The sequence below is a fragment of the Conger conger genome, chromosome 9, assembly GCF_963514075.1.
Source record: "Conger conger chromosome 9, fConCon1.1, whole genome shotgun sequence".
In the NCBI taxonomy this organism is placed as follows: Eukaryota; Metazoa; Chordata; class Actinopteri; order Anguilliformes; family Congridae; genus Conger; species Conger conger.
In genome coordinates this window covers 56936244-56949233 of record NC_083768.1, presented here as the reverse complement: position 1 = coordinate 56949233, position 12990 = coordinate 56936244, and the positions used below count along the sequence as shown (strand labels likewise).

The 12990-nt window shown below is 51.0% G+C and overlaps 1 protein-coding gene across 3 annotated transcripts; it reads right to left on the bottom strand.

Moving 5' to 3' along the window:
• Positions 1-303: 303 nt before the first annotated feature.
• mindy1 (MINDY lysine 48 deubiquitinase 1) lies at positions 304-12247 on the bottom strand. 3 transcript variants are annotated; one of them, XM_061255666.1, is made up of 10 exons: positions 11784-12247; positions 9445-11332; positions 6643-6700; positions 6211-6275; positions 5237-5395; positions 4499-4601; positions 3586-3728; positions 3079-3279; positions 2569-2724; positions 304-2226 (listed from the first exon to the last, which is right to left on the bottom strand). In XM_061255666.1, the coding sequence occupies exons 2-10, from the start codon at positions 10210-10212 to the stop codon at positions 2140-2142; spliced, it is 1740 nt and encodes a 579-aa protein (XP_061111650.1). In that variant the 5' UTR covers positions 10213-11332; positions 11784-12247; the 3' UTR covers positions 304-2139. The 3 variants fall into 3 exon arrangements, with proteins under 3 accessions (XP_061111650.1, XP_061111652.1, XP_061111651.1); XM_061255668.1 differs by having other exon boundaries at positions 304-2223; XM_061255667.1 differs by lacking the exon at positions 11784-12247 and adding an exon at positions 11615-11769.
• Positions 12248-12990: the final 743 nt, after the last annotated feature.

The following is a 12990-nucleotide window of genomic DNA, read 5'->3' as shown; positions in this document are numbered from 1 at the left end:
CCCTACAGACACTGTGGCCCTACTGCACTGCAGACCTACACACAAGTAGCATCTTTCTTCCAGAGAGTCAGTACAGGAAGATTAATTTAATCAGGGAGACTGCATGAACTTTCGTAAATTTTTTTTAACTTTTGTCACTTGTCACAGAAACATTGAACATTGTTTTTATTTTTCATCTTCACCCTGAGATGCTCATCATCAGTGTAGAGCCTGAATTGAAACACCCTTCAGCACCTCACAGGTGTCCACACAAACACGCAGATTCAGTGTTCGTCCATACAAAATCAGAAATGAAGACCTCCGCAATAATGCACATTTATTTATTTTCTTTTATTCGAGATGAAATTACAAATTAAATACAAAGCAAGGTGTGGTGTGAGGTGTGTTAACGTGACGCAAGTCCCTCCCCCTTCTATGGCTACTGAAAAACGCACCGGGCCGCCGGTTAACTTCGGTCTCTGAAAAACTATCTTCATTCATTATCTCATCTAATTAAAGTTAAGGATTATATCGACTGGCATTTAAGCCCAGCAGGTTCAGGAACGGAGTTCCTTCTGCCGTCTGTAGTAAGTTCCCCTGCACCCTCTGCGTTCCCGCACCACCACCACCGTTACGGACAACCGTGTCCAAATGACAACTTCCTGCCCGTGCAGACTCGATTACATGTGCCCTAAAGACGACCCCCCTGCCCGTGTACACTAAACCCTTCAGCCTGAAATGCGCTTCTTCCTTTGCCTACAAGCGTAGTGCAACTCCACCAGGTGCCGTAACTGCACTGGAATGGTCCGCAGGTTCTGACGTATCGAGAGATGCCTTCTCTACGGGCCCATGACCCAGGATGCTACTGGTTCCCTTTGAGAAACGGGGACAGGAAAAGTCCCAGAAAAAAAGTTTGGGGTAAGCCTGCACGTGTGCGCACAAATTCAAAATAAATGCGTCTGGGTTTTCGTATATATATATTTTTGTTTAAACGCAACATTTGTGTTGTGTTAAAATGGCTTTGACTGCAGCCAACTTCGATCCCAGCGCTTCAGGTGAAGAACGGCACAATTCAGTGGACTGGCCCAACCAGTAGGCCAAACTTTTCCTACACATCAGATCTTTCGCTACCTTAAAAAAACAACAACAAAAAAAACAGGGTTTTTTTTCCTGGTGACGCTACAGAAACCTGCCTAAGACCCCATAGGCCAGTGGTCCTCACTCCTGGTCCTGGAGAGCCGCAGGGTGGGCAGTGGTCCTCACTCCTGGTCCTGGAGAGCCACAGGGTGTGCTTGGCTTCTGTTCTCAGCTTAATAGCGGCAACCAATTCAGACCCAAGAAACCAGGTGAGGTGAGATAATTGAAAGCAATTAAAGCAGTTCATTACAGTTAAGTGCTGAGTAACAACAAAAGCCAGCACACCCTGCGGCTCTCCAGAACCAGGAGTGAGGGCCACAGCCATCGCCCTTCAGCAAGCACGGCTGGGTTTCTGAGATCATTCTCCTACGGTGGGGGGGAATATGTCTGGAAAAAGGGTAATGGCGGGGGGTGGCGTAATTTTGATTTATTTTTATAATAAATGTAAAAAAACGAAGCCGGTTAGCGGGTTAACCGCAGAATGCACTTTGGGGGAGAAGGTCCCCTGTGTCTCCCGCTCACTTCCGACTCCGACCCCCGGGTCAAACGCCGGGTGAAACGCCAACGGAAGTTTCCGGAAGCCTTCCGGGGGCAGTGGCCCGGTGATCTGCTTCCGAGTGTTCCACGGATAAAGCTGGCAGTGAGGAACGTCGCACCCCTACCCTCTCCCCAAATTCCTGTTTCATTGGCCTGGACACAACCGGGGCGAGCTGGGGCGAAGCAGCAGGTGTGGGGTGAGGACTGAGTGCAGGTGTGGGGAGGTGTAGGGGAACGGGGGGGGAGGTGTGGGGGGAACGGGGGGGGAGGTGTGGGGGGAACGGGGGGGGAGGTGTGGGGGAACGGGGGGGGGAGGTGTGGGGAGGTGTGGAGGAACAGGGGGGGGAGGTGTGGGGAACGGGGGGGGAGGTGTGGGGAGGTGTGGGGGAACAGAGGGGGGGGGAGGTGTGGGGAGTTGTTGGGGAACAGGTGTGGGGAACAGGGGGGGGAGGGCACTCAGTTTGGTTGGGGGAAGTGTGGCACGGGCTATAGTATGGCACAGTCGGAGTCGTCCTTCTTCTCCTGCCGCCTCCTCTGGCCCCCGCTCTGCACGGGTGCTGGACCTCTGACCTGCTGGGGGGGGGGGGGAAAGAGAGAAGGACAGGAAGTGAGTCACACAGGAAGTGAGTCGCACACTCACATGATCAGTGCCTGACTGGTGAGGTCACAGGTGGAGCTGGGCGAGAAGGGGGAACGACCTCTGCTCACCCGAACATTCTAAATGCTGATGTCACAGTCACTACTGGTGACTGAACGCAGTGGAATTTTGAAAAGAAAAAGTCTGAACCATTGGAAGAGCAGGTTATCTGAACATAAAACCGCCAGGACTGGAGGCTGAGATCCCTGTTATACAGCTGTGCATGCTGGAGTGAGCTCCAGTAAGTCTCTGGCGCCCTGGACACTGAGGTGCAGTACCTGCTGTGTCGGGGGCTGGCCACCAGGGGGCGCCTGCAGCTGCTGCTGTTGCTGCTGGTACTCCTCCTGCTGCAGCTGACGGGCCAGCTCCAGGTCGCTCAGGGGCCCCGGGGCCACGCCCTGCTGCTGCTGCAGGGACATCGCCACCAGGTAGTCCTAAAACACACACATAGTTAAACACAACATACACCATCTAAACACAAAACGCACACACACACACACACACAATAGTCAAAAGCACAGTCCACACGTGTAAAAGCAGGTCAGCACTCATGGGGCAGTGTCCCGGAGGGTTTTACAGTGAAGAGATTTACCTGCTCCACCCGATCACGGCTTTATTGATCTGGCTGCTTTTACCCAGAGTCATAAAAGGGCCTACATTTCCCAGTTTCCCCCTGTAAAACAGCCTACATTTCCCAGCTTCCCCCCCGTAAAACAGCATACATCTCCCAGCTTCCCCCCCCGTAAAACGGGGATCCGTAACCCACTGGGGATTCAGGTCCCGCCCACCTGGTCGATCTGCTGCTGCTGCTGCTGAGGGGTGGGCGTGGCCCCCGGCAGGGAGGGCGGGGTGCCGCGCTGGGGGGGGTGGCACAGCCGGAAGTCGGAGTCGCAGAAGTTGCCGTCGCCCTCCACGTTGTGCAGGCTCTCCCACGCCACGCACTCCTCCTGCAGGAAGCCCTGGTCCGTCACCAGCAGGTACAGGTGGCCCTGGAGACCAGACAGGGGTCAGGGGTCAAAGGTCAGCTGGATACTGGCATGGGGTCAAAGGTCAGCTGTGCCTTGTATTCTCTCTCACTCAGACTCACACTCACACACACACACACACAAGCACAAGCACAAGCCCTGTATCACAAAGCAGGATCACAGAGTTATCGGAGCTGGATAACTGATAACCAGAGTAAAATCAGTCTGTGTACTTCAGACTACACTGAAATATTTACTACGAGGACACAAGAACACCCTTTCCCCCCAGTGTGTCGGACAGAGAGAGTGCAGATGTGCTGAATGAAGCACCTGGTGTTTGATCATGGTGCTGAAGTGGTTGTTCCTGAAGAAGACGGACAGCTCCCCCTCCTTGGCCGTGGTGTTGAGCTCACACAGGCCGTGGTACGAGAGCTGCGTCGCCGTGGACTCCAGAAACTGCTCCGCAACGAGGGCTGGAGAGAGAGGGGGAGAGAGAGGGAGAGAGAGGGAGGGTGAGAGGAGAGAGGAGAGAGGGAGGGAGAGAGAGAGAGAGGGAGAGGGAGAGAGAGAGGGAGAGAGAGAGAGAGAGAGAGAGGGAGGGAGAGAGAGAGAGAGAGAGAGAGAGAGAGAGAGAGAGGGAGAGAGAGGGGGAGAGAGAGGGAGAGGGTGAGAGAGAGGGAGGGTGAGAGAGAGAGGGGGAGGGAGAGAGAGAGAGAGAGAGGGAGGGAGAGAGAGAGAGAGGGAGGGAGAGAGAGAGAGAGGGAGAGAGAGAGAGAGGGAGAGAGAGGGTGTGAGAGAGAGGGGGAGAGAGAGAGGGTGAGAGAGAGAGGGAGGGTGAGAGAGAGAGAGGGAGGGTGAGAGAGAGAGGGAGGGTGAGAGAGAGAGGGAGGGTGAGAGAGAGAGAGAGAGAGAGGGAGAGAGGGTGAGAGAGGGAGAGAGAGAAAGAGAAACATGAAACAAACATAATGAAGGTAAGTTATATTAACATCTAAAACTTGAGTCTAACACAGCTGGAAAACGTTTTTTGGCCCGGTGTGTCAGCAACGCTAATTCCTGGTGACAGAGCACATGGGCTCTTGCGCCACCAGTGACATCACTAGTTCTAAAACAGCTATTTTTCAGGACTGCTGTGGCCTTTTTAGGGATTAACTGACACAGAGAAAAAAGGAAAGCCTGAGCCAATCAGAGAGGAGGGTGTGTGTCACGTGTCAAAGCCTCAGCCAATCAGAGGGCCAGCGGTTACCTTCGCTGACGTGGCTGCTGTCGGCCGAGTGCTTGTAGTTGATGATCTTCTCCACCAGCTGGTTATAGCTCAGCTTGCCCACGGCGGTGGCCATCTCTACGCTCTGAGGGGGGAGGGGGGGGGGCATGAGTGATCACTGTTCCGGGGCGCTGAGTCACTACCAGCTGAAACCAAACCACTTCCTGTTCTCCACGCCTCCCACTTCCTGCGTGAGCGGTTCGTCGGCCTGCCACTGGCACTGGGACTCAACGTGTGTGGGAAGACAGAACAGTGATGTAATAACTGTCATTATGGCAGGCATTGGCCACTCACGGTCCAACCCCCCCCCCTTTACCTGGGACCCTTTACCACAGTCTGGCCAATCAGTAACACTAATTACCCGGGAGGGTTTGGATTTGAGGGCCAGAGCTGAGGACCCCTGCTTTACGGGATGCCTGTAGGCGCAGAAATTGAACCATTTTTGTAAACAATGATGTGACGGAGAACAGGGCACTTTCATATGGGGGCATTTAGGGGTTAGGCGTCTCGCTCAGGGACACTTTGACACAGCCCGGGCGGGGGATCGAACCGACTGCCAGACGACTGCTCTTACGGCCTGAGCCACCGTCGCCCCCGACCGTTCACCATATGGAGGTTCACTCTTTTTAAGCGTCCCTCTCCTCCGCGTCCCGTGCAGAGATGCGGGCGCGGGTTCACCCGCGGGTCGGGCGTGCAGACGGGAGCAAGGGGAGGCGGTACCTGCGGGTCCACCAGCCAGCCGTGGTACAGCGGGATGTCCAGCAGGTCGAACACGATGCACTCGGGCGTGTACTCGAAGTCCGACACCCCCGTGAAGCGCACGTTCACGTCCAGCCCGGTGGACAGCTTGGGCAACACCGCCATGGCGTCACTCATGTTCTGGGAGAGAGAGAGAGAGAGAGAGGAACCTCTGAGAGGAACAAGGGCAGTACCAGCCTCCCAACAGCAGGGGGCGCACACCTCCCCCCTCACACCACAGCAGGGGTCACCAACACGGTGCCCGCGGGCACCTGGTCGCCCCCAAGGACCACATGAGTCGCTCGCAGGCCTGTTCTAAAAATAGCACAACTCACTAGTGAGCTGCATCTAAAATTTTATTTTATTCTGTTGCTATTTTTTTTTTAATCACACTTGCATTTATATAGATTTAAAAATGACAATATCTTAAAAATATGTTTATTATACTTGGATTTTAGGTAAGTTTAGGTGAACTCTGACCTACTCTAGTTCAAAGGTCAGTATTGTGTGCGTGACAAAACAAACTGGTAGCCCTTAGTATGACTCAGTACCCATGAAGTAGCTCTCAGTTTCAAAAAGGTTGGTGACCCCTGCTCTACAGCCACCTCTGCGGATTACACGACTGCTGCGCCCAGCTTCCTGTGATGTCACTTCCCCCAGAGGCATGACAGACAGCTCTGTCTGGACACAGAGGGCGTGTTGTCAAGCCACTCCGTACGTGTGCGGAGACTGGAATTCAGCCAGTCTGCTCTGTTCTCTCCACCACTGTCTGAGATCGTGCTACTGCTTTGCAGACCGCTAATACCCAAAACAATCCGCCCCATGGAGTTAAAAATAATAATTTCAGCTGCTGTGTGTCTGTGTGTGTCTGTGTGTGTCTGTGTGTGTCTGTGTGTGTCTGTGTGTGTCTGTGTGTGTCTGTGTGTGTCTGTGTGTGTCTGTGTGTGTGTTCTCACCTGCTGAAAGTTGAGCTCCATCCCTTGTACTTTCTCCCTCGGTTTAATGGATAACACGCACTCGCCTGTAGTGGGAAACGAAAGGGGTGGGGGGTGGGGGTTAATGTTTGGAATTAAGAGTGGCCATTTTGGCTCAAATGTATTTCTTTGGCTCTCCAAGAGATCCAAATGAGACAAGAGTTGCCAGGCCAGCTTCTTTTGCATGTCGCAGCCAAGGTGCATTCTGGGAGACTGGGCGATAGGCAGAGTTAACCCTCCATGATACACAATGGGACAGATTCACAAGACACAGATTAAGCTCAGTCTGCAACTAAATTGAGCTTTGCGTGGAAAATCTCCACTGAATGTAGTCTAAGACTAGGCATAATCAGTGTCTGTGAAACTGGTCCAATAACATTTAATCCAAGATCTCAGTGTTCAAAACCCACTTACCCAGGTGGGCCATCAGGTCCTCTGTAGTGATCACTTCTGTTTGGGCGGGTAGCTTGGCCTGAGGAAGAAATTCAGGACCAGGGTCATTTCTGAGGCCCATATGTCATCTGCTTTAGAGATTGTGTTGTGTGCTCCAGCCAGGTGGGTTTGTTGCAGGTGTAGTCAGCTGGAGATTGTGTTGTGTATTGTGTTGTGTTGCAGGTGTAGTCAGCTGAAGATTGTGTTGTGTGTTGTGTTGTGTGCTCCAGCTGGGCGGGTGTGTTGCAGGTGTAGTCAGCTGGAGATTGTGTTGTGTGTTGTGTTGTGTTGTGTTGCAGGTGTAGTCAGCTGGAGATTGTGTTGTGTGCTCCAGCTGGGCGGGTGTGTTGCAGGTGTAGTCAGCTGGAGATTGTGGTGTGTGCTCCAGCTGGGCGGGTGTGTTGCAGGTGTAGTCAGCTGGAGATTGTGTTGTGTGCTCCAGCTGGGCGGGTGTGTTGCAGGTGTAGTCAGCTGGAGATTGTGTATTGTGTTGTGTTGCAGGTATAGTCAGCTGGAGATTGTGTTGTGTATTGTGGTGTGTTGTAGGTGTAGTCAGCTGGAGATTGTGTTGTGTGCTCCAGCTGGGCGGGTGTGTTGCAGGTGTAGTCAGCTGGAGATTGTGTTGTGTGCTCCAGCTGGGCGGGTGTGTTGCAGGTGTAGTCAGCTGGAGATTGTGTTGTGTATTGTGTTGTGTTGCAGGTATAGTCAGCTGGAGATTGTGTTGTGTATTGTGGTGTGTTGTAGGTGTAGTCAGCTGGAGATTGTGTTGTGTGCTCCAGCTGGGCGGGTGTGTTGTAGGTGTAGTCAGCCGGAGATTGTGTTGTGTGCTCCAGCTGGGCGGGTGTGTTGCAGGTGTAGTCAGCTGGAGATTGTGTTGTGTATTGTGTTGTGTGCTCCAGCTGGGCGGGTGTAGTCAGCTGGGCGGGTGTGTTGCAGGTGTAGTCAGTGCTACACACCTCCAGGCGCTTGAGTGTCAGAGAAATATTTCCTTTGGAAAAACAGGTTTGGTGCGACACAGCCTCGTCCCTCCCATCTCAAGAGAACCCACCTTAAACCCCACTGAACTCAATACGGCAGCCAATCAAATCAGTCCTTAAACCCCACAATATGGCAGCCAATCAAATCAGTCCTTAAACCCCACAATATGGCAGCCAATCAAATCAGTCCTTAAAAACCCCACAATACGGTCCTTCACTGTACGTTCTCATTCTGCTCCATGGCTTAAGACGGCTGAAGTTTGAATGTCACCCCAAGGCTCTGGGAAGAGGAGCGCAGACGCAGGGCCATTCCTGTGAGTCACGGACAGAAGCCATTTCATCACCTGCTGGCAGAGCCTCGTATCCTGACTGATGTCGGCTTCCCCCCCAACGAGGGGCATAAAGTGTTTAAAAGCCTCCCTAAGCAGGCTCTACTGTTACAGTGAAGCGGCCGGGCTATTGCCATCGCTTCCTCCTGCTCCTGCGGGTGTGCGTAATGGGATCTGGCCAATCGCAGAGCAGCCAAATGCACCCTCGCCACAGCCTAATGAAATCTGCATCTTCCACTCCGGTCAGGCGCGAGTTCCCCGCTCGCCTCGTTTGAAAAGTGTCCGGCGATATCTGCCTCTCTCTCTGCCTCTCTCTGCCTCTCTCTCTGCTGGGGTAATACCTCATGGACAAAAAGGCAAGGCCAAGTTCTGTGTGTGTGTGTGTGTGTGTGTGTGTGTGTGTGTTTTGGAGCGGTTCACTCCCAATGACACGTGAAACTACACCACACCGTGCAGGAATCCGTAAAAATGTCACTCCTTCCCCATATATCCACTTGCAGACATTCAACACCATACAAGGTTAAAGCGGTAAGGCACGCACCAGACCTGGGTCAAACAGAAAATCGTTTTTTGGATTCAAATACTTTTCTGTGCTCGACTGATCCGTGCGATGCACTTTTTGAGTATTTCATAGGGTCTAATACACCAGACAAGCTCAGTAACACGTAGAGAAGTATTTGAATCCAAAACCATGACGCATTTGCACCAGGTACCAGTGATGGACTTAATGGAAGCGGAATACAATGGGAAGGAACTGGGCCTGCAGCTCAAACATTGTTGGCTTGTTTCCCGGCTGGGTGCTCCTGCCATTGTACTGTTGACAAAGGAACTTAATCTGATTTACTTCAGTAAATATCCACCAGTGTACTTGATTATATGTAATTATACATAAAAAAAACTTGAGCTGGCTAACAGCATCTGCTATATGAAATGTAGGCTTACATCTTAGGTGGTCAACTAAGTTAAAAAGAAATATCAGCATTCAGGTATCCAACTACGTTGGGATACTGCCTACCATCTTAGACTTATGATATTTCCTCTTGCCACTGGTGCACTCCCCTCCATGTGAACTGTAACCCTTGTGAGGTCACAAATATGTGATTAGAATGTTCAGTTAAGAACATTCTAGTGCTGGTGTATCAACCACTACTGGTGGTAATTGAAGGCAGTGAGAGTTCTAGAACACTGACACTGAAGAATTTTTGGAGAACATTCCAAACAAGCCTCCTCTTCAAAGGGTTAAATGCCTGTGGATATGCTACTGTTGCCTCTGCGTCAAATCTGGGGTCCAAAGGTAAAGATTGAGGCAGATCCACCCAGCCGACTCAAAACTTTGTAGTTACAGAAGCACTCATTTAATATGCCCTCTCTTGTTTTGATAAGGAACGCGTAACGTTTTAAACCTCGCTTCCGATGCCAAACTGGTGGTGTCTAAACCCGCCATCACAACCCTTGACCCTCGACCCCTGACCCCTTACCTGCCAGCGCAGGAACAGGATGTTCATGATGGCCAGGAGCGGGCAGGGCCCGTTCTCGCTCTGCGTGATGATGGGCGTCTTCTTGTCCTTCCACGTGATCCACTTCACGAAGTAGTACGCCGGCAGGCAGGGGTCCGGATCCAAGCCCGCCCCAGAAGGCCCCCCGGCGGCAACGGCCCCCGCGGCAACGGCCCCCGCGGCAACGGGTCCGGCCCCGGCCCCGGCCCCCAGGGCCTCGTCCCCCAAGCAGGGCAGGTCGACGGACGGGGACTTTCCCTCAGCGCCCAGGGCCGAGTAGGAGGAGGAGAGCGCCTCGTCAGGCGAGTTCCCGTTGTTCCCCTCGGAGAACTCCAGGCTGGGGACGGAGAAGGAGGCCGAGTCGGCCGATTGGCTCCTGCCCTCCGACTTGCTCTCCACCCCCAGGCTCTCATCCTCCGTGCGTTCCTCCTCCTCTTCCTCGCTGGCCGGCGCTACGCTTGCGTCCTCCGTCTCCGTCCCTATAGTAGTCTCCTCCTCCTCCTCCTCCTCCTCCTCCTCCTGGCTTGGGAGGTTCTCCACCTCCCTGCAGTCGGCCGGGTCCTCCTGGTCTAGGGCCTTCGAACAGGCCAACCCGCTTTGGTCTTTAGAGCCACTGTCTCCCTGCGTTGGGCTGGACCCCTCTTCCGCCAAAGCTGTAGGCACGGCGGCCTGGACCTTGGGGGAACCCTGGGTCCCCGAGAGTCCACTCTGCAGATCCTGTCCGATCACGTCGGAGCTGGAGTCAGCCATGTTTTAAGATGGACGTTATCTCTGGTCTGTTTTAATACGAGGAAAATAAGACTAAATTGTCTCTTGACGACTAGCTGAGAGAAACGAACAGCACAACTCAGTCCTCAACTATAATGGCATGGACGCTTAAGCGTGCTGAATTTGTCCTTCACGGACCATGGAGTGAATGTTCCACTTTCCTGGTGGTTACTGGGGTTTTAGAAAAAACAGACGGTTTATTCGCATTCCTGAGTTAAAAGGCAGTGTTAAAACGGGGCAATGGTTTTCCTGAAGCTTTTAGAGATGAGCATAATGGACGGTAGCTACAGACACCACTGCTGTTTCACCCTCAGTCAATCAAGAGCCCGTGAAATCAACTTGCCTCGTTTCCCTATCGTCCCTAACCGAAACGCTAAAAACGGAATTTATAGTCTGCTTATCTACTTGCACGTTTCCATATCGGCCAACCGTAGGACAAACCAGTAACACATTTTCTCCTTAGAACATAACTTTAGCTAGTTCAGACAATATGACTAACCATATAATACACCTTGACCATTATTTTTTTTTTAGATTATGTTAAAATGAGTCCCTTTACTTTAAGCTTAACGTTAGCTATCATATCTTGCTAAAGTGCTGAGCCGACTCGTTTGACTCCTTGAGCCAAATAGAAGTAGCTTGAAGTCACCACCTAGCTGACGCCACATTAGCTAGGCATCGCCGAGCGTTAGCTTGCTACGTCTAGGAAACAAAAGCAGCATTAACGCCACACTGCCAGCTAGCTGACTGAAACTTAGCTAATAAAAATATAAATACAAAGTGTGTTTCTTTGGGTAGTGCATGACCCGCTGCTTGCAACGTTAACGGAAATAATCTAATATAATCTAACCAAGTAGCGAATGTCACCTGCTGCTCTCGCTATCTATTTCGGCTGGACAGGCGGTTCCTTTCGTCCTTGACAGCGGCGCTAACGCGGTTCCTTGGCTAGCTTGCTAACGGGCATGGATTTGGTTCCCTTCCAGCGTCGTTTCGGTCTGTGACAGTTCAGCCAAAGCCCTGCTACAAATTCTCTGGTTCAACTCTGACCGCAAGTTTCAGGTGAGGTGGTTCTATTCGAGTCACCATCTTTTATTTTTCAGCCCTGAAAACAAAAGAAAGTTCACATAGAGTCCTGTTACAAAACAGTAGCGGCGTGCAGCTTATTGATCACGAGGAAAGTAGTTAGCTCGCGTAGTAGTATCCTAGCAATATTAACAAACCAGTAAATAACAACTGGCACCTGTATTTAGGGACTCCGTAAACTAAATCCGTGGTTTTAGCATACATTTGCAAGAGTTAGCCAATACAAGTTTGACAATACATTTGTTAACATTAGCTACATCTAGCCCTAACTTTAATTTAGCTTGCGGTCTGGGAAACGTACCTTGCTCATAAACACCCAGCTCATCAGCAGACGATTTGATAATTTCACCTTCTCACAAACGTAGCTAGACTAGTCAGCTAGCCACATCCCACTACTGCGACTGTTAACTGAGTTCAATACATAAATGCTAACCAGCTATCGTTCCTCGATTGGCTAGCGAGCTGCTTACCGTTTTCGTTTGGCTCCGTCCAGAAAGGACTGCATGTGTCAGCGTCTACAGCCAGCTGCCTTGTCGATTTAAGCCCATCTCTCGCAGGCCAGCTAGTTTAGTGCGGAGTAGTCGCCCTATAAGCGTGTGTAGATGGCTAGGTAGCTCCTCGCTGCTATATTCACTATTGACGCTTGTCCTGCTTCCTCTTCAACTCAGTCTGTAAACAATGACGTGACGAAATCTATTGCTAGCAAATCAACCACATCGCACAAATACAAGCGACTGCTTTAGCTTTCAATTTTTATTATTAAGTATTTCGCTGTCGCCGACTAGTGCGTCGCTGGCCACGAATACAAATGTTTCAGAAGAATATCTGAACGTTGATACATATGCGACAGGGAATTAAAATATTTAACGTTAGTAAATCCAAGTAGCATTTGCTAACGTTAGCTTCGTAGCTGACAGGGAGCCGTTCGCCTTTGTGAGGACGCGACGTGGTGGGATGACTCAACAGCAGGCGTCATTATGAGAATGACTGAGGTGTTGACAACTTAATATAGCACACTGTTGCTCTGTTTTCAGGCCACAGTGTGTTGCTTCATTATCGAAGGTATCTGAATAGGCCGAAGCTCTAAACCATAGTTTTCCCATGTATTTTTCACTGCATGAAATTACCTGATAGGATATTTAGATTTTTTAAATTAGCATTTGCAGCTCAGGTAACCACATAGTATGAACCTGTATTCGTTTGTGGCTCTCACCACGATACTAATTTTGTGTTGTGTTTGTTGCTGCTATTCCTCTCTTGGCCGTTAGAAGTCCGAAATTATCTATTACAGCGCAGTCCGTAAGTACAGTGGCACAATTTTGTAAAAACTGTAATCTCACATTCATCGTTTGATTTCAAAGCTAATGTGCTGGAGTGCAGAGCTAAAAGAACAGAAATCGCACCACTGTTGAAATCTTACAGACTGCACTGTAAATAACATTCCGCCCCACCAGTTTTGCCATGGTACATTTTTTGCATTTATGGGACGGTAAACCTGAGAATACCTTGATTACCACATCAGAGTACGCTTGGACCAGATAAAGGATAGTGGAAAGGTCACGCCAGTTCTGGCAGAGTTATGGAGATGCAGTCGATTGTATTTACTTAGGCTACATAATCGATTCGCTGACCTAGGACAGCATTGCCCCACTAGACATTTTACTCGTTTATTTGTGA

Excerpts from the sequence above, each read along its gene's own strand:
- mindy1 (XM_061255666.1), bottom strand. The coding sequence starts at position 10,212 with ATGGCTGACTCCAGCTCCGACGTGATCGGACAGGATCTGCAGAGTGGA. Across the intron at positions 2,725-3,078 it reads AGCAGCAGCAGATCGACCAG|GACTACCTGGTGGCGATGTC; the intron begins GTGGGCGGGACC and ends TGTGTGTTTTAG. Across the intron at positions 2,227-2,568 it reads GCCAGCCCCCGACACAGCAG|CAGGTCAGAGGTCCAGCACC; the intron begins GTACTGCACCTC and ends CCCCCCCCCCAG.